Source organism: Giraffa tippelskirchi, chromosome 12, assembly GCF_054371585.1.
Source record: "Giraffa tippelskirchi isolate mGirTip1 chromosome 12, T2T-mGirTip1v1.2.pri, whole genome shotgun sequence".
Taxonomy (NCBI): Eukaryota; Metazoa; Chordata; class Mammalia; order Artiodactyla; family Giraffidae; genus Giraffa; species Giraffa tippelskirchi.
The window spans coordinates 84,070,500-84,098,047 of record NC_137286.1 but is presented as its reverse complement, the minus strand read 5'-3'; the positions used below and the strand labels follow the sequence as shown (position 1 = coordinate 84,098,047).

At 40.7% G+C, this 27,548-nt stretch overlaps 1 protein-coding gene across 28 annotated transcripts in view; it reads right to left on the bottom strand.

The window, feature by feature from the left end:
* Positions 1 to 4,205: 4,205 nt before the first annotated feature.
* Positions 4,206 to 27,548, bottom strand: part of DGKH (diacylglycerol kinase eta) — a 204,254-nt gene continuing 180,911 nt past the window's right edge. For 7 of the 28 annotated variants that reach the window (XM_081550813.1, XM_081550812.1, XM_081550823.1 and 4 more), the window contains 8 exons: positions 26,112 to 26,225; positions 25,497 to 25,631; positions 24,433 to 24,596; positions 19,928 to 20,033; positions 14,846 to 14,965; positions 13,594 to 13,702; positions 11,669 to 11,799; positions 4,206 to 6,009 (listed from right to left, as the gene is read on the bottom strand). In XM_081550813.1, coding sequence (XP_081406939.1) covers positions 5,920 to 6,009; positions 11,669 to 11,799; positions 13,594 to 13,702; positions 14,846 to 14,965; positions 19,928 to 20,033; positions 24,433 to 24,596; positions 25,497 to 25,631; positions 26,112 to 26,225 — 969 coding nt within the window. In that variant the 3' untranslated portion in view covers positions 4,206 to 5,919. Of the gene's footprint in view, positions 6,010 to 7,639; positions 7,752 to 11,668; positions 11,800 to 13,593; positions 13,703 to 14,845; positions 14,966 to 18,651; positions 18,745 to 19,927; positions 20,034 to 24,432; positions 24,597 to 25,496; positions 25,632 to 26,111; positions 26,226 to 27,548 lie in introns of all 28 variants that reach the window. The other 21 variants (XM_081550811.1, XM_081550819.1, XM_081550826.1 and 18 more) reach the window with 7 other exon arrangements.

The following is a 27,548-nucleotide window of genomic DNA, read 5'->3' as shown; positions in this document are numbered from 1 at the left end:
TGAGTTTAATGCAGCCTTGGTTACTGTGTTAAGCTTCTCCTGAAAATAACAGAAAGAAATACACAAATAGGTACAGTCCAGCTGTCATTTCTTTCTCTGTTCTCTGTAATGACAAACCTTTATAGCTTTTTCCATTCTAACGGAAATATCTCTCAACAAAACTTGGAGAAAATAAAAGAGAAAACAATAAGAAAGATATAAATTAGTGCTCTGCATATTATAAAAATCAATCATTGTCTTTCTAAAGTTTTGCTTGTTTCTTCGGGAAGGCATCCCATTGCAAAGTCAACATATTATCCATCTAAGTCAGAGACTGCTATACAGGAGTCACTGGGGAGATGCCGCAGCAGAGAGAAACAAGCCCCGGGCCCCCTGACATCTGGCGAGGGGCAGTGAGGGGACAGACATGGCAGCCCAGCTCTGGAAACCACCTGGGAAGCCATCCCACTGACCAATAGTGAGTACTGAGGACTCTTCACTTCCCATTCTTTTCAGCTGACTTAAAGAACTGCCACCTCGATCATCAGTCCAACCTGTACTTGAAACATTCAAGATAAGTTCATTTTGGAAGGGGGTGGCAGGAGGGACCGTAGATGTCAAGGTTGAGAGATGTAATGTTTTTACAGCTTAATGAAAAGCAGCATCTTTAAAGAATTCATATCTGTACAACATTAAAAGTCCACTATGTTGTCAACCCTGTTGGGCAAAACCAGATCATTTACTCTAGACATGACGTAGAGAAGTTTCCGCTCTCATTTCTTAAGTCATAGCTTTGCATGAGTATTTCCTTCCTCCATTCCTGTTACAAATAATTTCTATGGAGACTCAAGCAGTGATCTCATTATTCTTTAAAAGTTAGCTGAAGAATCTCTAGGCAGTAATGTTTTGCTCAATTATATCATTATGTAAATAGTAAAGGCTTACTCACTGTACGTCACTGGGAAAGATCTTATTATAGAATTAAATAATTGGTATTTTGAGGGTCAAGAATATATTATTTTTCAGGCACTATTTTAAAGAATTATTAACTGCCTGAAAATCAAGATATGGTAGCATAATAAGAAAGCCAGATTTTAGTCTAGCAAAACACGCCTTGAGGGCTTTAATGACATATTCACTTTATTTGCAATCATTTTGGGTCTCTCTTTCCCTTTTTTTTTGCATGCCTAATGATTCATTTAATGTGTGTGCACTGCTGTGTGTCCTCAGGCATGAACAATGTCAATAGGATAATCTACTGCTAAGAGAAAGTGAAAAGTGCAAGTTGCTGGAGACTGACCCGGTCTTTGCTTATCTCAGTACATATTCTTCTGAAATGTTCCCTGCGGTTTAAGTTGTGAACAAATGAGAATGTCACATGAGCAAATGCAGACTGTTAGTGACCTAGACGTGGGGTGAGGGCCTAGAGAGAGGTCAGCTGTGTTGGCTGGATCTGTGTGCCACCTTAGTTACCAAAATATATACTGGGTAGGCAGGGCTCATCCAGAACCTGAATTAGGAATAAGGATTGAGAGGGAAACTCAGCTGGGTGATGAATGAGTTTCAGCTCATTTCTGGGATTAGTTGGAGAAGGGATAGGAAAGAGGGGGTTGGACAGTCAGCTATTCTAAGTAGCTTTGAAGACCTCAGATCCCACTCATCTAGAAGAGATAAAACCATTTAGGCCAGTACTAATCACCTCACAAATCTTAGTAAAAGGAAGATTTTGACTCAGTAGGGAGGGAGTAGACTGAGATTCTGCACTTCTCTAAGCTCCCAGGTGACAGGTTACCGCTGGTCCATGGACCACATTTTGAGTAGCAATGATTGTAGCGTAACGTTACCCAGTAAAATTTTTGCAATGATGGAAGTATTCAACATCTGAATTGTCTACTATGGTTACTGAGCACTTGAAATGTGGCTAGGACAAGTGAGAAAGTAAATTTCTACTTAAATTAACTTTAAATAGCCACATGGAGCTAGTGGCTACAATGTAGGACAGCACAGATCTTGGACATTCATGGACCTCTTCTCCACCAGAGCAATTTACGTCATGGTCCCCAAATGCTCTAAACCATCAATTCATTTAGATGAGTAAGTTTCCTTCCATTAAATACAAACTATAAAATTTAAATTTAATTGTTTTCTTCCTAATAACACCTGGCTAGATGCCCACAATGAGGGGGCAAAGGTGCTCACGCTCAGTTCCTCAGTAGTATCTGACTCTTTGCAACCCCGTGGACTGTGTAGCCTGTCAGGTTCTGCTGCCCCTGAGATTCTCCAGGCAAGAATACTGGAGGGTTGCCATTTCCTCTTCCAGGGGATCTTCCCAACCCAGGGATTGAACCCGCGTCCCCGATGGCTCAGCGGTAAAGAATCCGCCTGCAACGCAGGAGCCGCAAGAGATGCAAGTTTGATCTCTGGGTGAGGAAGATCCCCTGGAGGAGGGCATGGCAACCCACTCCAGTGTTCTTGCCTGGAGAATCCCATGGACAGAGGAGCCTGGTGGGCTACAGTCCATGGGGTCGTGAAGAGTCGGATGTGACTGTAGTGATTTAGCACGCGTTTCTCCGTTGGCAGGCAGATTCTTTACCACTGAACCACCAGGGAAGCCTGGGGGGCAAAAGTGGGGTGAGACAAAAGGAGCCCTTTTGCAGTGGGATAATTGAAGAGGAAAGGGTAGTACATGGCAGTGAGAATGTGAGTAACCATCTCTGTACTGGGCATGTGGAAAGGTGGGAAAGTGAGAGTGAAGTTGCTCAGTCGTTCGTGTCCGACTCTTTGTGACCGCATGGACTGTAGCCCGCCAGGCTCCTCCGTCCTGGGATTTTCCAGGCAAGAGTACTGGGGCGGGTTGCCATCTCCTTCTCCAGGGGATCTTCCCGACCCAGGGATCGAACCTGGGTCTCCCGCATTGCGGGCAGACACTTTTACAGTCTGAGCCACCAGGGAAGTCCTAAAAAATGGGAAGCCAGGCAGTAAAAATGAAACTCAGAAAGTGACGTAGAAGGATGGATGGAAGAGAGAAAATGAGTACTTGGAAATTTTATTCAGGCCTGACCGTGTCCCTGTCTTTCTTGAAAAGTCAGTTATTCCTCAGGAAAAGAGCAAAGTGAGGGAACATGAAAGGAAGCGGGTGTTGGGAGGTTGGCTGTGATTCTCCTCCAGCACACCGAGATTATCCATGTGTGGGAGAGGCTGGAGGGGAGGGAAGGCTGCAATTACAGCCCCCAAGCCAGGCTCCAGCTTGAGCGTCTCACCTCAGCTTGTGTGTGGACCCAGGCACGGAGCCCCTCGGGATTCCCCAGGGCTCCGATCAGCTCTCATGGAGAAGCTCTTCCTATCCTTGCTGCAACCCCGTCTCCCACAGAAGCTGGTTTCTCTGTGAGGCTGGACCGTGGCCTCCGGAGGCTCTGAGGGCAACATCCTGGCAAAAAGGTGTGGGTGAAGTCCTCTGGGTCCTACAGAGCCATGCACGGATGATCCATAGAGGGAAAAGTGTTCTTATTGAACCCCAGAGATCAATCTCGTCATTTTTAAAGAATTTCCCTCAGCCAAAAGCCACATGCAGGAAAATTCTAGCTAAGGATTCGGTTTAGTGGGGTTCGGCATACATAAGAGATGTTACTCAAGAGTGAAAAGTGTTAGTCACTCAGTCGTGTCTGACTTTTTTGCGACCCCATGGCCCGTAGCCCCACCAGGCTCCTCGGTCCGTGGAATTCTCCAGGCAAGGACACTGGAGCGGGTTGCCCTTCGCCTCTCCAGGGTGAGGGTGAAAGAGCAACATCAAATAAAAAATTCAGTCATTAACATCTTACTCTTAAACTCTGAACAAGTCATAACTTGAGAATCTTTTCTATTGGCAAAGAAGAATTTGGGGAGAGTGAAAAAATCAATCAAGGTTTTTTATATTAATCTATTCTTTTCTAGGATTTCTTGCCTCCTTGTCTCCACCTTTCCTTTCTTTTTTTTTTTTTGTGGACAAGGATCTCTGATCTAAGCAGAGTTCAGAGGATCTGGATGGCCTGATTTCACAGGGAAGTGACTGAGGACACTTTCCAGTGCAGATGACTCTGAAGTAACTGGAAATGACTTTTGATTTCGTAAGTGTAGATAATGTTAAAATTACTAAGTGAGTAGCTCTTGGCTCTTTTAAGCTACCTGATATCTGGAAAATTTCCCATTTATTCACAACTTAGGTAAAATATATAGTCAGACACATTCAGTCAGGAGCCTGAGTTCATTTATTTTTAAGATATCCAAACTGTGACTTTTACTAGTAAATACTCAAAAGATAAATAAGAATAAAGTGTCAAATATGTAAACCCTTTTGATACAATTAAATTAGATGTCTGACAATAGCTCACTTTAAATGTTTTCCCATCAATATTTCTCTTTAAGCATTTGGCAAAAATGTCTAGAAAATATCAATGAAAGTGTATTTTAGATTACATATATGCAAGTGTGAATGTACATATATATGTGTCTATATATTTATGTGTATGTGTATATCTTTTGAGCACCTACCTAGAAGGCTACTTTATGAAAACTGTCATCACTGGGTCAGTAACCTGTTTAATTCTCTTATATAGAAGATTTTTAAATACTATCATGGATTTTTTAGTATATAATGTCTAAAGTAAATTTATTTGAGAACATTTTTCTGACTTTTTGAGAGGTATGCCTTTGGCTTTCAAAGATTTTGACCAGAGAAATGTTAACTTCTCACGTACTACACTGAAGTACAGTGGTTTATAAAAAGAAAAATAATATCTGCCTGGCAGGATATAAGAATTAAGTGAGATAATAATAATGGAAAGCCCTTAAGAAAAAATTTAAGTCTCTTTCATTGGGAAGTTTCTGTCAGTTGTCTCTTTAGCAAATGGATGACTCTGGTGGCCGGTCAGTATACTATCCTAGTTTGAGACACTGGGCAAATTCCTGGCTGTCAACAGTCTGCTATATTATAGATGCAAACAGAGTACTAAATAAATATTAAATTGAAATGAAAAACAGAGTGTGGGAAGTTTGGTTTGGAGAGCTATACTAAGTTTTCTTAAGACAACAGAACATATAATTTTATGAAAATATACAGAGAATTTTCTTAATGTGCACACCTGCTGTTTATGACAGACTGATATAAAATTGGGTTGCATAAGATATATATCATTTGTTGATTGGGGCCCAGTCACATGTTCACAGATTCTTAGATATAGAATATGCAAAATTCTACATCAAAGAACAGAAAAGTGCCTTTAGCCAAACAAAGGGTACTTAGGTAATAATAAATTAAATTCCATTAAAACTGACATTAAAGCTAAGTGTTACATATTAAATGTGACATGCAAGAAACAGAAAAACAATTCAGGCAGCAACATCGTGCATTAAGATTTGCATTCATTCATAGTGTTTGAGGGATTTTAACCATATTCTTTGACCACTGAGAGCTAGAAATCTGAAATGATACCAGTTCAAAATACCACTTAACTGACATCTTAGTCTTCTAGCCAGTGATTTGAGGGAAGAAGCCAATGCCTCTAACAATGAAACCCAGTAAGTTTCAGCCACATATTTTTATGTGGTTGTGTGATAAGAAAATCCCACCTGACCAGATTAAAGGAAAGTAACCATTCTGCAGTTCCACCTTTTGGACAACGCAGTTGTCTCAGATTCCTCCTACCTTATTACTAATATGAGCATATTTGAACGTGTCAGGTTTGCACAATAAGAAAATGGCTTCGTGGAATGTATTTTTTTGGCACAAAAATATTTTCTAATACCTCAAATCAAAATTTTCACCCATAGCAAAATATTGAGCCATAGAGGTGTCTTAGTGGTGCTTACTCATCTAGGCAGAAAACTACAAGAACAGCCAATGGCTCCCAAGGACTTTGTATTAAGTAGCGATGACTTTCCTTCCAAGGAATAGCACCAGTATGATTACACCTCAGGCTGGAGGGTGCTCCTTTCAAGCTCTTTAATTCCCTGGAGAATTCGCTTCACATGACCCACTTTCGGTATCCCCAGGTCCTAAAAAAAAAGGGAAAAAAGGTAAAAAGAAAGAGAAAGAAGTTGACTGGTAAAAGAAATCTGATGGTAAAATATTTAGCTAATACAATGTAGTTAGCACTCAGTTCATTCATCTTAGTTTAGATTCAATGATTTACAAAGTAAAAGTCAGAAAAGTAAGTTTATAAAACCAAAAAGTCCTAAAATTAAAAAATTACCAACCATTAAAAAAACCGTATCTTACACAAACTCTTAAATGTAACATTCTCATAGGTTACACACAAGGGCAAGTCTTCAACAGCCAAAATTACTTTCTCCTTTTTCTTCTTTTTTGATTTAGAAAAACACAGGTCCTTTTGGAATCTCTGAGAGAAGTGACATGTGACACCAGGGTACCCACAAAATTTACTCAAATAAATTTTGTAGTCTTAAAACAACTACACATTTCCTTGCTAAAATATTAAACTTACAAATAAGTCCTGCTCCTCAAGGAAGACTCTTAGTACCTATGACCTGCATGTGGAATGTAAATCCTTTTGCACTTGCATTTAGAGTCTTTGATATGAGTGAAATATTTAAATACTTTTTATATTTTGTAAGTGTAAAAAAAAAATCACATAAACATAGGTATATGTGAGTTGATGTTTTTCCTCAAAACACTTTTGACTCCTTTCCCTCAGAACTCTTCTTGTTTTTTAAAGACCCATCTTCCTGAAAGGACCAAGAAGCCAAGATTTATTGGGTTGGCCAAAAAGTTCATTTGGGTTTTTCCTATAACATTGATGGAAACATCCATACGAAGTTATGGAAAAACCCCAGTGATCTTTTGGGTCAACCTAACAGTTTTCAGAAATGAATGGTGACTGCTGAGTGTGCAGTACAGAGCAGGTACTTGGCACATGAATGCCTGTTGCATGGATAAAGGAGATGCAGTCACGACTGCCATAATATTTGCTGTCTGAAAAACTAAAACAGATGGTGAAGATCTCTACTCCTGATAGCTTCTTTAAGCTTAAAGGCCACAATGAATTTGCCAGTATGTGAAGTCAACTTCTTCATAAAACAGAGAGTGTGGAATATCTGAAAATAAGTAAAAAGATGATTTTCAAAGCAGTCTTGAAAGTAGGATTATAAGGTGTCACAAGATTATTTGTCTGAGAAGACACACACACACACACACACACACACACACGTTCTCTCAATCTCCCCCCCATATACTTTATGAGCTCTCTGAATTCTATAGCACCATTGCTACTGAGGATTCTGCATCTTTCCGGAAAATAATCTTTCCACAGTCAGTGCTCTTTTTGAGCTTGAGATAATTTCAGGGTAATGTTTTTACAATATGTAACTGATCCTGAAAAATATCTGCTCATTGACAGTAGGTCAGCCAAAACTAGTCTTAAGGCAGCTATCCAACTCCTGACTGTGTGCTTAAACAGCAAAGTTAAAAGCGAGGCCAAACCTTAAAGGAAGATAGAAATGTAGATGCATTTGATTTGAGTGGAACAGTTAAGTATTCTTTATACTTTATAGTAATGTAGTCATCTGATTAAGAAAGATACTTAATATCAAACATTTTATTTTAGGCCATAGGCATACTATATTCTCAAGAATAAAAGCTTCTTTGAGAGAAACAGACTCTACTCACAATTATTATTTTTGGAGTCACGAGATGAATGTTTTCCCTAGAGTTACACTAACTTCTTAGCTGTATTTTCTTTAGTTTGAGTTCAACACCTTCATGTCTTCTAGGAATCAGGCTGCGATAAAGTTATGCCATGAGATCATATTCATTAGTGTTGACTTTTTCTTTCTTTGGAAGAAGAGCTTTAACTTTGCAGAGGCATGCTTTGTAGCTACTGTTATCCTTCGGCCCACACATCAACAACCTTCCAAATGGAGAAAACAAAACACCAACCCAACAAACCCCCCATGTCTTTACCACTTTGTTTGGGGGGGGTGGTGTGTGTGTAAGCTCAGTCGCTCAGTCACGTCTGACTCCTGAGACCTCTGCTGGACTGCAGCCTGCCGGGCTCCTCTGTCCATGGGAATTTTTCAGAAAAGAATACTAGAGCAGGTTGTCAATTCCTACTCCAAGGGATCTTCCCAATCCAGGGATTGAACCCGAGTCTCTTGTGTCTCCTGCACTGGCAGGCACATTCTTTACCACTGTGCCACCTGAGAAGCCCTACTTTCTTTGGTACCCCTCATTGTTTTCTACTGTCTTCCAGGAGAGAAAATACTGCAGTTGGTGTGTCTGTTACAGTACATTAGAAATATCTTCCCTTTCCCACCTTTACACTGTCACATTGCTATCTCCCGTTATCTGGTGATAACGAAGTAACACCTGAGCCAAGATCTGAGCAACAGCTAGCCAAGTGGCAGGTGGGGAAGAAGCATACCTTCAGAGGGTACATCCCTGACATGAGAGTTTCATATTTTTAAATAAAAGAAGCACGGCCAGATTGGAAGAATATAGCCCCAAGAGTCAGTGACCCCACAGCAGGTTGAATACATAGGCAGAACTTTGTAGGTGTCCCATAGATGCTGAGCCTTTATTAGAATTGAAATGGGAAGCCACCAAAAGGTTCTAAGCAGAAAAGTGATATACCTGATGTTATTAAAGCATCACTCTGGGCTTCCCTGGTGGCTCAGATGGTAAAGAATCTGCCTGCAGTGTGGGAGACCCGGGTTCAATCCCTGGGTTGGGAAGATCCTATAGCAGAAAGGAATGCCAACCCACGCCAGTATTCTTGCCTGGAGAATTCCACGGACAGAGGAGCCATGGGCTATATTCCATGGGGTTACAAAGAGGCAGACAAGACTGACCAACACACACACACACATACACACACAAAGACACAACATCATTCTAGTTGCAACGATAATAGACGAGAGAGGGCAAGAGTAGCAATGGGTGGGCCAGTGAGGAAGCTACTGACCTTACACAGGCAAGAGGAAGGACTGTGGAAAGGAGAAAGATAAATCAATGGAGATTAAAATCAAACTACTTTGTGATGGTTTAATGAGTCAGGGGGGAAGGATAAGGAAGAGGAAGATGCTAAATATGACCCTGGGTTTCTCTGGCTCAGGTCCCTGAGTTGCTAAGATAATAGATCGCAGGAGAAGGGGCAGAATAGGAGTAGGATAGGAAAGCAAAAGTTTGGTTGTGGACACCTTCAGATGGATAGTCTGTGTCATGGTCTAGTGGCAAGCAGACTTGGTGATACAATCCTAGAGTTTACAAACGAGGTCAGGGCTAGAAGTAGAACCGTGTGAACCAGTGATATATCCATGGACAGTATCTGAAGTAATGGAAATGGATATGGCTACCTAGGGAGTAGATAACCCTTCACCAACATTCAGAGACTTTCCTCTGAAGGGTCTCCTCCCTCTTAAGGCTCCAATGACAGAGAACACAGTGGGCTCACTTCTAGCTCGGTTTTGTTCCACTGAAGACTCGCTAAAATTACTTTCCTTTCCATTGCCCTGTACTCTGTTTTAGAACCAAAGGAGTTACAACGGACTGTGTCAATACAAATTTCTGAAAGCAAAGTTTTAAGGGAAAGAATGTCATTTGCCTTAAAAATAAAAACAAAAAAGTTTCATGCTAAATAAAAATTTTACTAACATAATTCTTAATCATCTCCTTTGTACTCTTATTTTTCCCAGCCGGGTTCTATCAGTCTAACTTCAACTTCTATATGTGAGCTTTGTTTTTTTGGTCTGCAAATATTATCACTCAAGAGTGTGCATGTGTATGTTTATGTATGTTTGTGTGTGTTTATAATACATATATCATATATAGACAAAATCTTTTCCTTGAGTGTATGCTTATTCATGGCAAGTGAAATGCGAGCTTCTAGAGGGCAGATGCTACCTAGAGAAGAGAATAATATATTCATCAATATGTACATACGTATGTGTTAGTCGCTCAGTTGTGCCTGACTCTTTGCGACCCCATGGACTGTAGCCTGCCAGCCTCCTCTGTTCATGGAATTCTCTAGGCAAGAATACTGGAGTGCATTGCCATTTCCTTCTCCAGGGGATCTTCCCAACCCAGGGATTGAACCTGGGTCTTCTGCTTTGCAGGCAGATTCTTTACCCTCTGAGCCACTGGGGAACCTCCTTCATCACTACCTATTCAATAAATATTGCTGCCTGTTGAGGATATCAGAAGCTATACAAATATGTTACATGTAATGGTCTTCTACATTTACTTTTTGGTGTATTCATTTCAAGTGCTGAAGTCAATTTTTACTCTAATACTATATATTCTATATATTTTTCTATGTTCCAGATTTGGGACTTTCAGCTAAGGTAATTAGTTAATCTATTATTTTATTATTATTCTAGCTAAAAATGTCTAGGTATATGGCTTTAGGTATAATGTTTAGTTATGTGTGCGTGCATGCATGGTAAGTCACTTTAGTCCTGTCTTGACTTTTTGCAGCCTTATGGGCTGTAACCCACCAGGCTCCTCCGTCCATGGGATTCTCCAGGCAAGAACCCTGGAGTGAGTCGCCATGCCTCCTCCAGGGGATCTTCCTGACCCAGGGATTGAACCCAGGTCTCTTACATCTCCTGCATTGGCAGGCGGGTTCTTTACCATTAGTGCCACCTGGGAAGTGCCAATGTTTAGGTATAACATACTTTATATTATCCATTTGGGTTTAAAGGTCTCTACTAACATATTTTTAGATAAAGGCACAACTGTTCATGAATTAATTAGGAATTTACTGTCTCATAATTTTATGCATTTTAGAACTGGGTGCATAAGAAAGGAATCAATCCATCAAATGTTGAAGGCTTTATCGCTGGCTTAATGAATCAATCTTGGAATTTGTAAATGGCAGTATGTGGCAAGAAAATATAATATGACAGAATGCTACTTTTAACCCTGGGACAGAATATGCTACTTTGGCCATTTCTGTGGTTGAGTGTCCACTCAACAAAGAAAAGGGAATCGCTGCAGACCATGAATTCATAATTTTTCTTCCCTATCATAAAAGACAAATAAGTTTTGAGAAGCTCTCTAGCAAAAACAAGGCATAATTTTTACTTCATTCACTGAAGAGGAAAATACGTTTATTTTGGGGAAGAATACAATTGCAATAACAAGCCATGAAAAAAAAATTTGAATTTCTTTGTCTGGTTGTTCATGTGACCTCTGAAAGGTCAATTTAGAAACACAACCTAATCGTAGAATTCTAAGTAGCCACTGCCGTAAGTCTCTCATCTAGTTCCCTATATTAGGAAGGCTTTGTTTTTGGTATTTTGAATGAATTTTTAGTTGTTTGAACCTTTTAATAGATACTTTCAGTCATTTTAAGCAACAAATATCACCTTTCATGTTGATCCAAGAAAATGAACTGATGGAAACACGATCCATTTGGAAATATTAGCACAGCCATGCCAATGGACACACAGAAAATTACTAAGTTCATGCTAGGCTTTAGCTGTAACTGTCAGGCAATGATTCTGACCGAAAAATATTACTGACGTTCTCTTTTCAAGAGCATATGAGGAACTCAGGCCACAGGACAATGCATACTATATAGATTACATATGCATAACACGAGCCAGGCTGCAAGCACAGAACTGAAGGGTGCAGGAGAAAGGAGTCTGTTTTGCAAGAAAAAATTTTAAGAGCAGAAGAGTAGCACAAAGGAAATACCTTAAGATCTCGCCTTTCCAGATGCAAAAGTTCAGCCCCTCTGATGTCATGACGGATGAAGATTTCTTTGTACTCTCCCAAATTGAGCAGATCCAGCCAAGCAGCAACTTCCTCTGTGCCCCATTTCTGAACTACCAAAGTTAAGAGCAAAACCCCCTTAATTTCTACATGCTCAATGCATTACAAAGCACAGGTTGGCCAAAGAAGATGCAAAACAGAGTACAGCGGCAGTGCTAGCAAAGGGAGAGGTTCAAGGTACTGTCTCAACAAAACTGCGACCCCGCTTTCTCCCATGCAAGTTTCAGACTGTCAATCAACATGAGGTTCTGCTACCAAGACATTCACTGCTGTGACCTTGTGCCTTTCGCTTTAGCTCAATTTCCTCCCTAACGCCATGCAAACTACACGATGTGTATAAAAATGTGTTCCTCATAATTGGGATCAGCAGTACAAGGTCTAAATAAACTCTGATGATTTCCTTAAGATCATATACGAAACTTATTATAGTTGAGCTACCAATGCTAATAAAAATTTCAAATCTGACACAGGGTATAATTTTACACAAATTTCTGCTTCAGGTCTTGCCAACTTCAAGACCTTTATTGGTTCTCAGCTGCCTTTATTGGTTCTATTCTGTTGATGATTACCATTACAGACAATCACGCAATGCTTGCGTGTTGATAATTATGCAAGGCTTGCATGTGTGCTAATCACTTCAGCTATGTCCGACTCTTTGCGATCCCATGGACTGTAGCCCGCCAGGGTCCTCTGTCCATGGGATTCTCCAGGAAAGAATACTGGAGTGGGTTGTTGTGCCCTCCTCTAGAAGATCTTCCCGACCCAGGGACCGAACCCATGTCTCTTATGTCTCCTGTATTGGCAGGTGGGTTCTTAACCATTAGCGCCACCTGGGAAGTACCATTATGCAATAAGTGTATTGTTAAATCAACTTAACATTGTCTAAAAACTGTCAACACTGCTTTCCAAGATTAATTGGATTATTTTACTGTATGTATTCTCTTTCATACATTTTACCCAACATTGATTAGCTTAATAAAAAGTCTCCTTGTTTGCCACATTTGGTTTTAAAATGCTCTTCAATAGCTGCTCTATGCATTATCAAAAATAAGGTTATATATCACTTTTTAATATGAGATGGCTAACTGAGAAGAGTTGTAAAATTATTTGATAAATTAAGACATCTACCATCATATACACAGAACTTGAAGGTCTTCAGCAGTAGTACAGCACTAAATTTAATCTAGGGAAAGGTGAAAAGGGAATTTGAAAGAATATCCAAGAAAGAGTTTAATCTTTGCTTGAGAATGCAAGTGTCACAGTGAATTGTTATTAATGAGCTGAAATGGCATTCTAAGTCCTTAAAAGAGGAGGAACAGAATGTATAACGTGAGGTGGGAAATACACCTGGCAAGTTAAAGGATTAAACGAAAGTTTCTACGTTCCATTTGTCAAAATGAGATAGACTGTGCATGCTCAAGAAGGAAAACAAATTATAAGCCTTGAACTGCTGTTGAGCAAGATGAAGAACCATCGAGCAGAGGTGCTGACATTTACACAATGAAGTAGAAGCAAATCAGCAAACCACTTCGTAGTCTTGTGTGCTTCACGACTACAGACTCCTACTCACAATGGGACGTATTTTAGGCGCGCTATGATTTTTTTTATGATGGTAAAGTGAACATAAAATGAAATTCACTATTTAAACCATTTTACAGTATATGATTCAATAGCATAAATGCTATTTATAAGTACATCCATAAAAGCTATTTATAAGTGCATCCATAATGTGGTACAATGATTATCACTCTCTAGTCTCAGCTCATTCTCATCCCCTCAATGATATCACGTTAATCCGTTATTTTTTTCATAACATTATACTTTCCCTTTCCATGCGGATCACCTACCAGGCTGTGAACTTGTCTTCTGCTTCTGAACCTTCTCCTTTTTGAATTTGGGCACAATACGAAATACCGTGCTTCTGCTGTTTCTCTTGGTGCAATCCATGGGGGGCTCCTGTTTGAGTCGATCAAGGGAAGAACTTTCTCAGGATATTAAGAGAAGAAAAACCCCCTCTGACAGCCGAGATAATATAGGAATAGGTTATACACACAGAACATTGTTGGAGTGATAACTCCCTCCCCAAAAGTTCATGATGTTGCATACTCCTGAAAATGTACTGATTCCTGCAAGATGCCTTTGTTCACATAAAAGCTTTTCTCATTTGCTCAAGAAAAGTGCACTCGAAGGGAAGACAGTAGTCTCCCCGACTAGGAGAGGAGTGTGGTCCCCCTTTCTGTGGTTTCTGTTACCTGCCGTCAACCTCATTCTGAAAATACTACATGAAGATTCCAGAAATAAACAATTCGTACAAGTTTTAAGTTGTACACTGCTCTGAGCAGCATGATGAAGTCTTGAGCCATCCTCACCTATCCCATCTGTGAGTCCCTTCGTAACCATATGAGTTATCTGACCAGACATTGTGGTATCACCATGCTTGTGATCAAGTCACCTTATTTTACTGCATAATGGTGCCAAAGAACAAAAGTAGTGATGCTGGCAATTCTGATACGCTAAAGAGAAGCTGTGAAGGGCTTCCTTTAATGAAAAGACGAGAGTTCTTAACTTAATAAGGAAAAAAAAAATCGTACGCTGAGCTGGCTAAGATCTATGAAAAGAGTGACTCTTCTGTCTGTGAAACTGTGAAGAAGGAAGAAAAAATTCACACTAGTTTTGCTGTTACGTCTCAGATTGCAAAGGTTATGGCCACAGTGCATGAGACATGCTCAGCCAATGTGGAAGAGGCATGACGCCTGTACAGGAAGGTATTTTGAGAGACGGACCACATTCACGTAACTGTTGTTACAGTGTATTGTTATAATTGTTCTATTTTATTATTGTTGTTGTTCATGTCTTACTGTGCCTAATTTATACATTCAACTTTATCCCAGGTATGTGTGTGTAAGGAAAAACATAGTAAAACATGGTTCTGAGGTTCCAGGGGTCCCTTGGGAGTCTTAGAATGTATTTCCTGCAGATAGGGAAGGATGGCTATATTTTAAAACGGATTTTCTCCTGAACATTTCTTTTTCAAAAGGTGCGTTCAGATTCTATTGTCACAAAGCGTACACATTTATAAACAGGCTGAATTTTACATACCTCATCCTCATTCGGGTGTAAGATATAATAAAGCCATGGGATCTCCGTTAACTTCTGTAGCTCCACTTCCACGGAATGTAAGGCATTGGATACTCGCTCTTCATGTGGAGATTCCAACTGCTATTTAACAGCAGATTAAAAACCGAGATAAAACAAGCCTCAGAGACCAACCTCAAACCCTCACACAGAAGAAACTATTTCATTGGCACTGAACATCCTCACCTCTTATGAAGCGAGACTAGAGTCCTGTTGGTTTTAACACAAAGGAACAGAGAAAAAAGAACAAACTATTTTATACTGACTTCATTTAAGCAAATTTGCATAGAGTTATCCTCACTTCCCAAAGGTGAACTAACTAGTGTGACTTTAATAATTTCACAGAAAAAACTATTGCTATTGGTGGTTTTTTCCTATGCAAATCCCTTCTTCCTTCTTATCCTTGCATCCCATCTGTGCTGCTGTAGTAAATAATCTCATCATTTTAACTTATTTGTGGCAAAGATTATTTTGATTTACATAGGCTATGGTGTAAACAAATAATGATATTTCAAATTGGTCAAGACATGGCACATAATAAGAATCACCTGCCACAAAAATCTTCTGGGTGACTAAAATAATAACTTTAGGGAAAAAAATAGCCTATGGATCTCAGAAAAATTGGTGATAAAAAGCTGTTGTACAAATCAGGAAAAGCTAAATGGCTTGTAAACTGGAAGAAGGTTTGGAAACTTTAAAGAGAATTTAACTGGTCACCTCTTGCCCATTCATTTAAAGCACTTATCATCACTATTTTTAAAAATTTTTTGGCTACATGGGGCAGCATGGGGAACAGTTCCTTGACCAGGGATCAAAACCCTGCCCACTGCATTAGGAGCTTGGAGTCTTAACCACTGGACCACCAGGGAAGTCCGTAAAGCAGTTATTAAAAGTCACAAATTCAATAAATAAATAAGGATGAAATCAACACTGCTACAAGCAGAATTGGGAAGTGACCGAATTCTAGCCTTGGCCTTGTTACTAACTATGTCCCCAAGGGATGAAGAATTGATTGATGAGTCTTAGTTTCCTTCTCTGGCTTCCCCGATAGCTCAGTTGATAAAGAATCCCCCTGTAATGCAGGAGACCCTGGTTCAATTCCTGGCTCGGGAAAATCTGCTGGAGAAGGGACAGACTACCCACTCCAGTATTCTTGGGCTTCCCTTGTGGCCCAGCTGGTAAATAGTAGAACATGACTACACAATTTCAAGGATCTCTTCCAGCAAATCAAACTTTGATAAATGACATCAAAATTGTACAGTACCTATATATAGGTTCATGGGATTGAATTTATTTATTTTGGTCACACTGCAAGGCATGCAAGATCTTAGTTCCCCAAACAGGGATGGAACCCAAACCCGCTGCAGGGGAAGCGTAGTCTTAACCACTGGAACACCAGTGAAGTTCTGGTTCACAAGATTTTAAACTGAAAGTTCAGAGAGAATATTATTATTATTTATTATGGACATTATTTTTTCCCCTCTGTTATTCAAATGCTCTCAAATCCCCTATGTTATTCAAATTCTAGTATTTCTAGAAGCTAATAAAAATATAGAAATTCTCCACCATATCATATAAAAGTTACCACTTTTATTTTAGTCTAAGTATGTATGTCTTATAAAACTGATATAATAGTTATTGTATGTGCTATGTGCTAAGTTGCTTCAGTTGTGTCAGACTCTTTGTGACCCTGTGGACTGCAGCCCGCTAGACTCCTCTGTCCAGGGGATTCTCCAGGCAAGAATACTGGAGTGGGTTGCCATGCCCTCCTCCAAGGGATCTTCCTGACTCAGCGATTAAATCTATTTCTCTTATGTCTCCTGCATTGGCTATATTCATTCTATAAGCAAAATAAAGAGTGTAACTTAGCTGCTCTCAAATATGATTGATCTTTTATTTTGATATCAATATTGCCAAAGATTTAAAAATCATCCACTGGTAAAAGGGAATTCCCTGATGGTCCAGTGGTTAGGACGTATCCTTTCACTGCCGTGGACCAAGGTTTGATCCATAGTCAGGGAGCTAAGATTCCACAAGCGGTGCAGTACAGTCAAACAATAAAAATTTCACTGGTGTACATTTTCAAACCAAACATCCATATTTGACTATGACAGAAGAATTAAAAGTGAGAAGAATCCTTCTGTATTAACAAAATATAATTGATTACTATTAACCAAGTAACACTCAATGGGTACTTTCAGTATAGAGAGCTAAAATATAAAATAAGTTATGCTTCTAGTTCTTCTCAATCAGCAGTTATCTTATATATATTTCAAATAACACACAAAAAAATACATGTCCTTCATCCAGTAATTGGTACTGAGGTCATGACTTGCTGAATTTCCTATAGGACTAATTTTAGAAGAACAGCAAGAAGATTTTGGTTAAAAATAGAAGTGCCAAGCATAACCAAGATGATTTTCCTATTGGTTTTATCAAAAGATATATCCAATATTTCTTCCTAAAAGTTTCTATTCATGACCATAGCAGAGGCAGCCGACTCTTGCCCCAAGAAGTTGCTCTTGTGTTTCCCTTGGAAGTGGGTAAAACCAATTGATTCATGCAGCCTTTAAGATTCTCTTCTCAGAGCAAAGGACGCTTCAATGGCAATATTCTTCTGGACAACAGCCAAATAGAAATTCCAGCCAATCACTTCCAGTTAGCTAGGCTATGGATCACCTCTCTCATTCTTTCTCTATGCCAGATACTATGATTTTTATTCTCACTTTTATTTAGATGTATAAATTCTCCCCAGCAAGAGATGAAATTATAGTAAAGAGAAATGTTTTAAGATCATCACCTCATCTATCAATTAATCAAAATTGTTACAGGGAATTAAAAAATAGCTAATACATTAGGCTTTCTACATTTACAACAGCATGTGTGAATAACCTAAAACTGAACACTAGGTGGCAAAAAGACCCAATGCTAGAACATTGGCAGGGTGAGGGAGGAAAAGCTAACAAGGGAAGGATTCTGGGCAAACCAGCCAGAAACATCTACGGAATCCTAGCACTTATGTTTGAGGTCCATGGATTGTGGTCTGATTCACACTTGGCCTCAACTTGATTTCCAGCAACAATCTCGACTTAATCCAGGGCTAGGTCTAGTTCCTGAAATTTAGTTCTGGACACACCGAGTCTAGAAAGCATCATCTAAGCCAGTCTAGAAAACGTTAACAATAATATTTCACAGGTTAATTTCGGGGACACAGCTTAAGACTTTCTCTGCTTTTCTGCATTCATGGGTTAATGAGTCCTTGAAGAAGGTCTCCCTCTCTGTAAAGCCCAAGATTCTCAAAGCTGACTGGGGAGAACAGGGTTATATACAGACATGATGACAGGGGAGCTCCACTCCTGCTGTGGTTTAGTTGCAAGGTCGTCACTGACTCTTGTGACCCCACGGGCTGAAGCCCACCAGGCTCCTCTGTCCATGGAATTCTCCAGGCAAGAATATTGGAATGGGTTGCTATTTCCTTCTCCAGGGGATGTTCCCCACCCAGGAATCAAACCTGGGTCTCCTGCATTGCAGGCAGATTCTTTACTGACTGAGCTATGAGGGAAATCCTCTACTCCTGTTAGCCTGAAGCATAACTCCCAGGTACAGCCATATAGTTTCTTAAAAGCAAAAGCAAGGTGAAAAGGAAGCTCTAGAGATGGTGGCCAGAGCCTGCCTGTGCATTAGAATCTGATGAATGCATGCTCCCTAATGAAGGCAAGAACCATACATTTATCATCATTCTGATGTTATCCATCATTTCTTTTCCTTACCAAAGGAACCCTGCCCACTAGTAAAGATTCTGTTTCATTATATAGGGCCTTCACATTGATGGCTATTTCAGTGGCAGTGTCTCTTGTAAGACTCTAGGAAAAAAAAAAAAAAACAAACAGAGACATCAAAGACAAGTAGTTCTGTATTAAATTGGGATTCAATCATCAGAGAGTACATTTTATCTTTCTGATTTAAATTCACATTGCAAATATTTTTTAAAATCTGCCAAAATACTCCTGTAACTGCAAAGTTTCACACTCACATTTGTTAGCAGGAGTACCTCTTCTACTTCTTACAGCACAGGACCAAAAGAATAGAGTGACTATGGTGAATACACACACAGCCACATCTCGGGCACACAAGCATGAATATGCTCGTGAGAAAAGACACATATTCCCATGAGGATGAGGTCAAAGGAAATTATGTCTTAAAAGGGGCAGTATCTGATCATGATTAGTTCTATCCATTGAATATCTGATCATGATTAGTTCTATCCATTGAATATCTGATCATGATTAGTTCTATCCATTGAATATCTGATCATGATTAGTTCTATCCATTGAATATCTGATCATGATTAGTTCTAGCCATTGAATATCTGATCATGATTAGTTCTAGCCATTGAATCTCACTCTCATTAGGTCCAACCAACCAGACTGATTTCTAGACTTTCATCTTGAGGACGAACACTTCTTTTTACACTCACTTAGGTAACTTCAACTAAATAATTGAAAGGATAAAAACAATGCCATGCATCACTTGGCAAGTGAATATAACTTCAAGAGTTAGATTCTATCCACCTATTGTAACTTCTACATTAGAAAACTGACTAAATTTACTGATGCAGTAAAACAAAATGAAGAATTATTTCAGTGGACAACTCCAACACTGACTGATCAGTTCTAGTTAAATGCATGATACCTAGGTGCGCCCTGTGTGAAGGTGCAGGGGAGAAGGTGAAAACGAGAAATGTAAGTACTTAAAAGGAGAAGGAGTACAAGGAAGATGGTAAGGTGCCAAGTGAGTCACAGTGAAACAAAAAGTGAAGCGAACTTAAGAGCAGGAGTGAAAAAAAAAAAAAGAGCAGGAGTGGGAAAATGGTGGCAGGAAAGGAAAATCAAGAAAAATCTGGTCATAAGAGAAGGATAAGCTTTGGGTAGAGACTCATATAGACTAGACTGTGATTTTCAAAGCGTGTGGCATGTTTAAAGTATCAAGCTCTGTACGTAACACCAAAAAAATGTGTGGAATGGGCATTTACCATTAGCTCCTCACCTCTGGGAAGCGTGGGTTGGCTTTGTTCAGGGCGTGGGAGCAGGCGTTCACTGCGTGGGCCAGCTCCTGCTCCAAGAGACAGTGGATGGTGGCCGCATCACAGATCCTGGAAGCAGAAACAAGACCCATGAACACATCACTCTTCCGAGTGCTGCTTGAGTTTTCTGAAGTGTAGAAATGGTAGAATAAAACAAGCAAAAAAAAAAAAAAAGATCATGAAAGGAACATTTTTTAATAACTGCTCAATTATGAATGGCACAGGGTAGGTTTACAAAATTAAACCCTACTGCAACAAAAAATGTGTGTGTGTTAGTCGCTCAGTCATGTCTGACTCTTTGCGACCCCATGGACTGTAGCCCGCTAGGCTCCTCTGTCCATGGGATTTCCCAGGCAAGTATACTGGAGTGGGGTGCCGTGCCCTTCTCCAGGGGATCCCGGATTTGATGCAGGGATCGAACCTGGGTATCCCACATTGCAGGCAGATTCTTTACCATCTGAGCCACCAGGAAACAAAAAATACCAACTCCAAAATCTTTTATATAAAAAGTTAGGCTATGGACTCTCCGGGTGGTTAAGAATCGGCCTGCCAATGCAGATCAAACACAGGTTTGATCCCTGGTCTGGGAAAATTCCTCATGCCTTGGGGCAATCAATCAAGCCCAAGTGCCACAACTACTGAAGCCCGCGCAGCCTAGAGCCCGTGCTCCACGAGAGAAGCCGCCGCGATGAGACGCCTGCACGCTGCAACAAAGAGGAGCCCCTGCTCGCTGCAACTAGAGCGCTGTGTGCAGCAATGAACACCCAGTGCAGCCAAAAACAAATTAATCAAGTTGAAAAAAATGTTAGGCCTAGCATCAGAGATACACATACTGAGGTGCTACTTGGAAGCACAAGATGTAGTAACACTTCGTTTTGCTTTATCGCTGGAAAGTTGAGAGGGGTCCCAAATGTAGAGTGCAGACACATCTTTTATTCACTGAAACTTCAACCAGGCACAGTTACAACAGATTCAGTCAGTTCAGTTCAGTCGTTCAGTCGTGTCCATCTCTTTGTGACCCCATGAACCGCAGCACACCAGGCTTCTCTGTCCATCACCAACTCCCTGAGTCCACCCAAACTCATATCCATTGAGTCGGTGATGGCATCCAACCATCTCATCCTCTGTCGTCCCCTTCTTCTCCTGCCTTCAATCTTTCCCAGCATCAGGGTCTTTTCAAATGAGTCAGCTCTTTGCATTAGGTGGCCAAAGTATTGGAGTTAGGGGAAAACATATATCATCACGCTAAGTGCTTTATATACATGTCTAATTTAATGTTCACAACCTAACAGGTAGTTGTGGCTTTTCTCCACTTTGCAGATGATGACATATGAGGCTCAGAGAGCATTAGTATATACACAAAACTAATCAGTGATAGAGCCTGGATTTTAGTCTACGTCTATCCAACACCAAAGCCTGTTGTGCCGCAGTTCTTTGGAATCTAGACCTTCAAGAACAGTCCTAGAAAGACAGGCTCTAGAAAGGCAAGGCAATAAGGAGGAGAAATTCTACTGACTGCTGGAAAATGAGCAAAGTGTGCAATAAGCAAGAATGCACGTCTATTCTAATCCTTTTGCTTCTGACATCTTTAAGGAGAATGATCTTCAATCCAGAAAGGGAGGAACAAAGGAAGAGAGACACAAGTCCTCCATGGCTGAATCACAAGTAAAGGAAAAGAATTTAATTCTTAAGGATCATATGACTGATATCCAAGATACAAAGGAACTTGCAAACATCACCTAAGCATCCTTATCAATAACCTTGAAATTATGAGGAAGAGGTTATTAATCAGAAGAACAGAGATGAGTAAATGTTATTCTAATTTTCAAGGCAAAAGAAAGTAATCAACATCAAGGGACCACTTCCAACTGCTAACTGAATTTCCTACTAGGTGCGGGCTTCCCTGGTGGCTCAGATAGTAAAGAATCTGCTGCAACACAGGAGACCTGGGTTCGATCCCTGAGTCAGCAAGATCCCCTGGAAGAGGGAATGGCCACCCACTCCAGTATTCTTACCTGGAGAATTCCAAGGACAGAGGAGTGGGAGAGGCTGCAGTCCATGGGGTCACAAAGAGCTGGACCCGACTATGAGACCAACTTTCACTTTTCTGTTTTTTCAAATGAATACACATTCTGAAAATTGATGAGTGAGGTTGATTTACTGGCTGATGGGGAATCAAAACTAGGTTGACCAGACTTCTGGTCAACCTTCACGTCCCCCCTCTTTTTTTTTGGATAAGGATATTTGGTTGGTTGACAGGACGATAATATAGGAAGAACATTGTGGTTTCAAGGGAGCATGCTTTAGTTTCAAGAAAACTAAGGAACCTCCATACTGCTTTCCATAATGTATTAATTAGCTGGATTGTATTAATTATTTTACAATGTATATGTACATCAAATCATCACAGTGCATACCTTAAATATACAGTATAGAATTTTTATTTGTCCATTGTACCTCACTAAAGCCAGGAAAAAAGAAAAAAAAAACACAAAAAATTCTGTAAATTGAAGTCAACAGAAGATGTTCACAGTATCTAAGATGTATTTACCTTAAAACTACTATGTCTGTGGATAAGAAGCTGAGATGCACAGTAATGCAGTTATGTGGATTTAGCTGGCTAAATATTAATTTTCCCTTATCTTTTTACTAAGCTACTTAGTATCTTACAGTTATCATCCTTTATTCTAAAATTTTAAATATTGGTCTCCAGCAGTAGGGAGTGTGTATCTTTTTTCGTATCTCTAACATCTAGCACACTCTGGGCAACTAACACATATTAAAGAAGAAGATAAGGAATGAGTGAGAGAGAGCAGACGGAGAGGGTGGGGAGGAGAAAGGAAGCAAGTTAGCTCCCCGGACTCCTAAGCTTTGCTTTCCTTCTTTTCTATTTCAGCATTGTGATCAGTGACCAGGTGAAGGTGTTGGAAGACTATAACAGCGATCACGCACAGAACACCGAATATGCCAGACCTGCTGTGCCAAGGGGGCTTCCCATGGCGTGTCTCACTTAACCTTCACAGTGGCCTGGTCAGGCAGCTCTTACCCACGTTGGGTAGATGAGAGTTGGGTGAGGAGGCGAGAAGACACATGCCTGTGGTCCGTCCTCATCTTTGAAGTTTAATCCTGGTCATAGTGATTTTTATCTGCTTTATGTTCACAGAACGTTTTTTTTTATCTTCTCTTTCAGTCTCCTAAAATTAATTTCTGTGGTCTGGCAAAGTCCATGATGTATCTACTGGAAACAGATTTTTGGACTGTTCCCACCCATCCCCCCCCCACTCCAGTACTCTTGCCTGGAAAATCTATGGGGTCGCACAGAGTTGGCCACGACTGAAGCGACTTAGCAGCAGCAGCAGCACCCATCCCCACACCCTGACTCTTCTTGGGAGCAGGGTTAATGTTTACATTTCCTTCTACATCCTATAAACATTTAATAATTACAAAGCACCATATAAGTAAGTAATGTAGTATAAAGAGGGCTTCCTGGGTGGCTCAGGGGTAAAGAATCCGCCTGCCAATGCAGGAGACACAAGAGCGCTGGGTTCGATCCCTGGGTGGGCATGGCAACCCACTCCAGTATTCCTGCCTGGAGGATTTCATGGACAGAGGAGCCTAGTGGGCTACAGTCCGTGGGGGTGACAGAGAATCGGACAGGACTGGGCACACACGCACAGTAATGACTGTATGTAAAGTGGGGAAATAATAACAGAAAGGTTATATATATAATATATATACATAATACATACATATATGTTTTATATGTGTTTAGTTGCTTCAGTTGTGTCCGACTCTTGCAACCCCATGGACTGTAGCCCACCAGGCCCCTCTGTCCACGGGTTCTCCAGGCAAGAATACTGGAATGGGTTGCCATTCCCCTCTCCAGGGGATCTTCCTGACCCAGGAATTGAACCCGCATCTTCTACATCTCCTGCCTTGGCAGGCGGGTTCTTTACCACTAGCGCCATCTATAAACTAGGGCTTCCCAGGAGGCTCAATGGTCAAGAATCCAACTGCCATGCAGGACACACGGGTTCGATCCCTGGGTGGGGCAGATCCCCTGGAGAAGAAAACGGCACCCCACTCCAGTATTCTTGCCAGAAGAACCCCATGGCCTGAGGAGCCTGGAGGGCTACAGTCAATGGGGTCGCAAAGAGTCGGATACGGCAGAAGCGACTGAGCACGTATGTAAAACATAAAATATATAAAAGAACAAGAGGGTACGTTCGGCAAGCTCTCCCTTGTGTTTCAGGAAGTCTGGGACCGGCCTGTGGGGAACACGGGCGTGTGTCGGAGGGGACTGAAGAAGCAAAACAGGGATTTCCGAGGCAGAAGGGAGGTAGCAGCTGGAGGAGAACAGAGGCGTCCCTTCCGGAGACCTGGACCCACCGCAGAGGCGGGTAAACTACGGAAAGCAGAGCGGGCCGCGCCCGCTCGCGCAGCCGCACGTCTCGAGGGGCTCGGGTACCTGGTGATGAGCTCCTCCGCCGCCTGCGAGCACAGCTGCATCTGCGACACTTCCTCCGTGGCCAGGTCCGCCGCCTGCTGGATGTATAAGTGCGTTCGAAGAACTGGCTTACCAGCATCACACTTCTGCTTATCCTCCCAAGACTTCAGGGTGCTTTCAAAGGCCTATTTAAAATCAATATGGCAATGAACTGTGCGCTCAGAGCTAAACACGTGCAAATAAATGTGTATTTAGATAGTACACGAATGGCTTTAAAACTACTATTACTTTTTTCCTCATCCTAACACTTCATGAAATATATTGCAAGGACGAAGAAGCTATCTTAAAGTTTTCTCATATATTACAACAAATAAAAAGTAATGTAATTGATGATCATTGTATCAGAAAGTTTTTAAAAAGCTTCAATTTATGCTTCAATATTTACTACTGTATGAATAACAAACAGGATGGATGCTGTAGTCTTATTTGTTATGAGTGTGACCTTAATTAAGAATACATATTCTGGAAAAGGCAAAACTGTAAAGACAGAAAAAGATGGGGGTGTCAGGGGTTGGAATAAGGGAGGGATGGATGTGAGGTGGAGGACAGGAATATTTAGGGCAGTGAAACTATTGGGCATAAATCTGTAACGATGGACACAAATGATTATACATTTGTCAAAACCTATAGAATGCAGAACACAAACTTATTACTTCAGTGAATAATGATGCATCAATAGTGGATCATCAGCTGTAATAAATGTACCACACTTAAAGCAAGATATTAAGGGGAACAGAACAGGGAAATGTAATAGGGGAATTCATGTGCTTGTCAGGGAGGTGAGGACGTATGTGGGAACAAAAACAGAATTCTCTACAGTTTCTGCTCAATTTTTCTCTAAACCTAAAAGAAGAAACTATTTTAAGAACTAAATAAACATTTTTTTTCATGTTTTTAAGCCAGAATGACCTAAATGTCAGACTTCAAAGACAATTTGAATCTTTTCCCTGGGTTTCTGTTTTTCATGACAATTTACTCGTTAGAGGTGGACCAGACTCCAGAAGAGCCTGTCTTCGGCTCCGTACCCGGTCCCTGGTGAGCATCTGCGCTCTGTTCTTATGCACGATCTTGATGATCCCCGGAGGCTGAACCCAGGCTTCTCCGTCCACCTGCACTGGGACTCCCTCGTCACCAAAGATAGTGATTTTTACTGTACGGCACTGAAACAAAACGAGTTATTTGAGAGTCCAAATCATCTGACACTCAATCTTGCTGTATTCAAAGCTGACTTTGGTCCATTCTGTGGAATGGGATGCTATGCTTTTCCACATAGGATGACATGGTAACAATTAGAATAACAAGAAAGCCCATTAATTTATAGATGAATATACAGTCTACGAGTCATTAGACTAGCTTTCTCAACAGCCCAAGCGGTGAGGGCTTTTCAGCTGGCATTAGTGGTAAAGAACCTGCCTGCCAACGCAGGAGACGTATGAGACACGGGTCTGATCCCTGGGTAGGGAAGAACCCTGGAGTAGGGCATGGCAACCCACTCTAGTATTTGGGCCTAGAGAATTCCATGGACAAAGGAGGCTGGCGGGCTACAGTCCATAGTGTTGCACAGAGTCAGACACAACTGAATCGCTTTAGCACGCACATGCACACAAGCAGTGAAGTCAGGTTTGAGTAGGGAAACCAACCTGGGCGATGCGATGGTGCTGCAGTTTAATGACCCTTGAAACGGCCATTTGCACGCTGTCAAATATTGCAACGACTTCTAGGATCTTGTCATCAAATGACGGTGCAGCAAATATCTGAAAGGAAAACCACATTACACTTTCACTAATACAGTTAAGGTTTAAATGAAGTGGCACATCAAGCAATGTAAACCCTGCAACACACATATGTTTAAAAATATATAAAAATAGGAAGCAGAAAAGTAAGCAAATATTATCAGTAAATGATACTTCAAGGACAAAATTAATCACTGAAGAGAGCTTAAAATAAATATAATAAAGGTTTGAAAATTCATGGATATAATACTCATGCCCCTCTTTATAAAGCAATCTTGATGAGAGTGAACTAATATATTCCCAAATAATTCATCTTGGTGTGTGTGTGTGTGTCTGTGTATGTGTGCGCGCTGTACTCAGTTGTGTCCGACTCTTTGCAACCCCATGGACTGTAACCCACCAGGCTCCTCTGTCCATGGCATTTTCCAGGCAAGAACACTGGAGTGCACTGTCATTTCCTACTTACGGAATCTTCCCGACCCAGGGATGGGACCCGCGTCTCTTGTTTCTCCTGCATTGGCCGCAGGATTCTTTACCACTGCACCACCTGGAAAGCCCCATCTGGGTATGAGATGTACTAAGTATCTGTTCACACATAACTCAGATATCTCAGTAAAATGATGCATGTAACTTTAGGAAACTTTAAAATTTCAGAATGTGATGCAGATTTCAGAAAATTAAAGCTAATGTTCACCACTGCACCAGCTGGAAAGCCCCGTCTTGGTATAAGATGTATTAAATATCTGTTCATACATAACTCAGGCATCTCAATAAAATGATGCATGTAATTTTAGGAAACTTCAAAATTTCAAAAAGTGATGCAGATTTTGTAAAATTAAAGGTAATGAACATGGAAATTGCAATCGAGTTCACTTGATACGTTACAAGGGAAATTTTTCAAGGTGTTACAAGCAGTATCTGTATGTGCTTTATTATATATCTTACTACAACTTTTTAGGGCATAAAACTCAGCAGTGGCCACAGGACTGGAAAAGGTCAGTTTTCATTCCAATCCCAAAGAAAGGCAATGCCAAAGAATGCCCAAACTACTGCACAATTGCACTCATCTCACACACTAGTAAACTAATGCTTAAAATTCTCCAAGCCAGGCTTCAGCAATACGTGAACCGTGAACTTCCAGATGTTCAAGCTGGTTTTAGAAAAGGCAGAGGAACCAGAGATCAAATTGCCAATATCTGTTGGATCATCGAAAAAGCAAGAGAGTTCCAGAAGAACATCTATTTCTGCTTTATTGACTATGCCAAAGCCTTTGACTGTGTGGATCACAATAAACTGTGGAAAATTCTGATAGAGATGGGAATATCAGACCTCCTGACCTGCCTC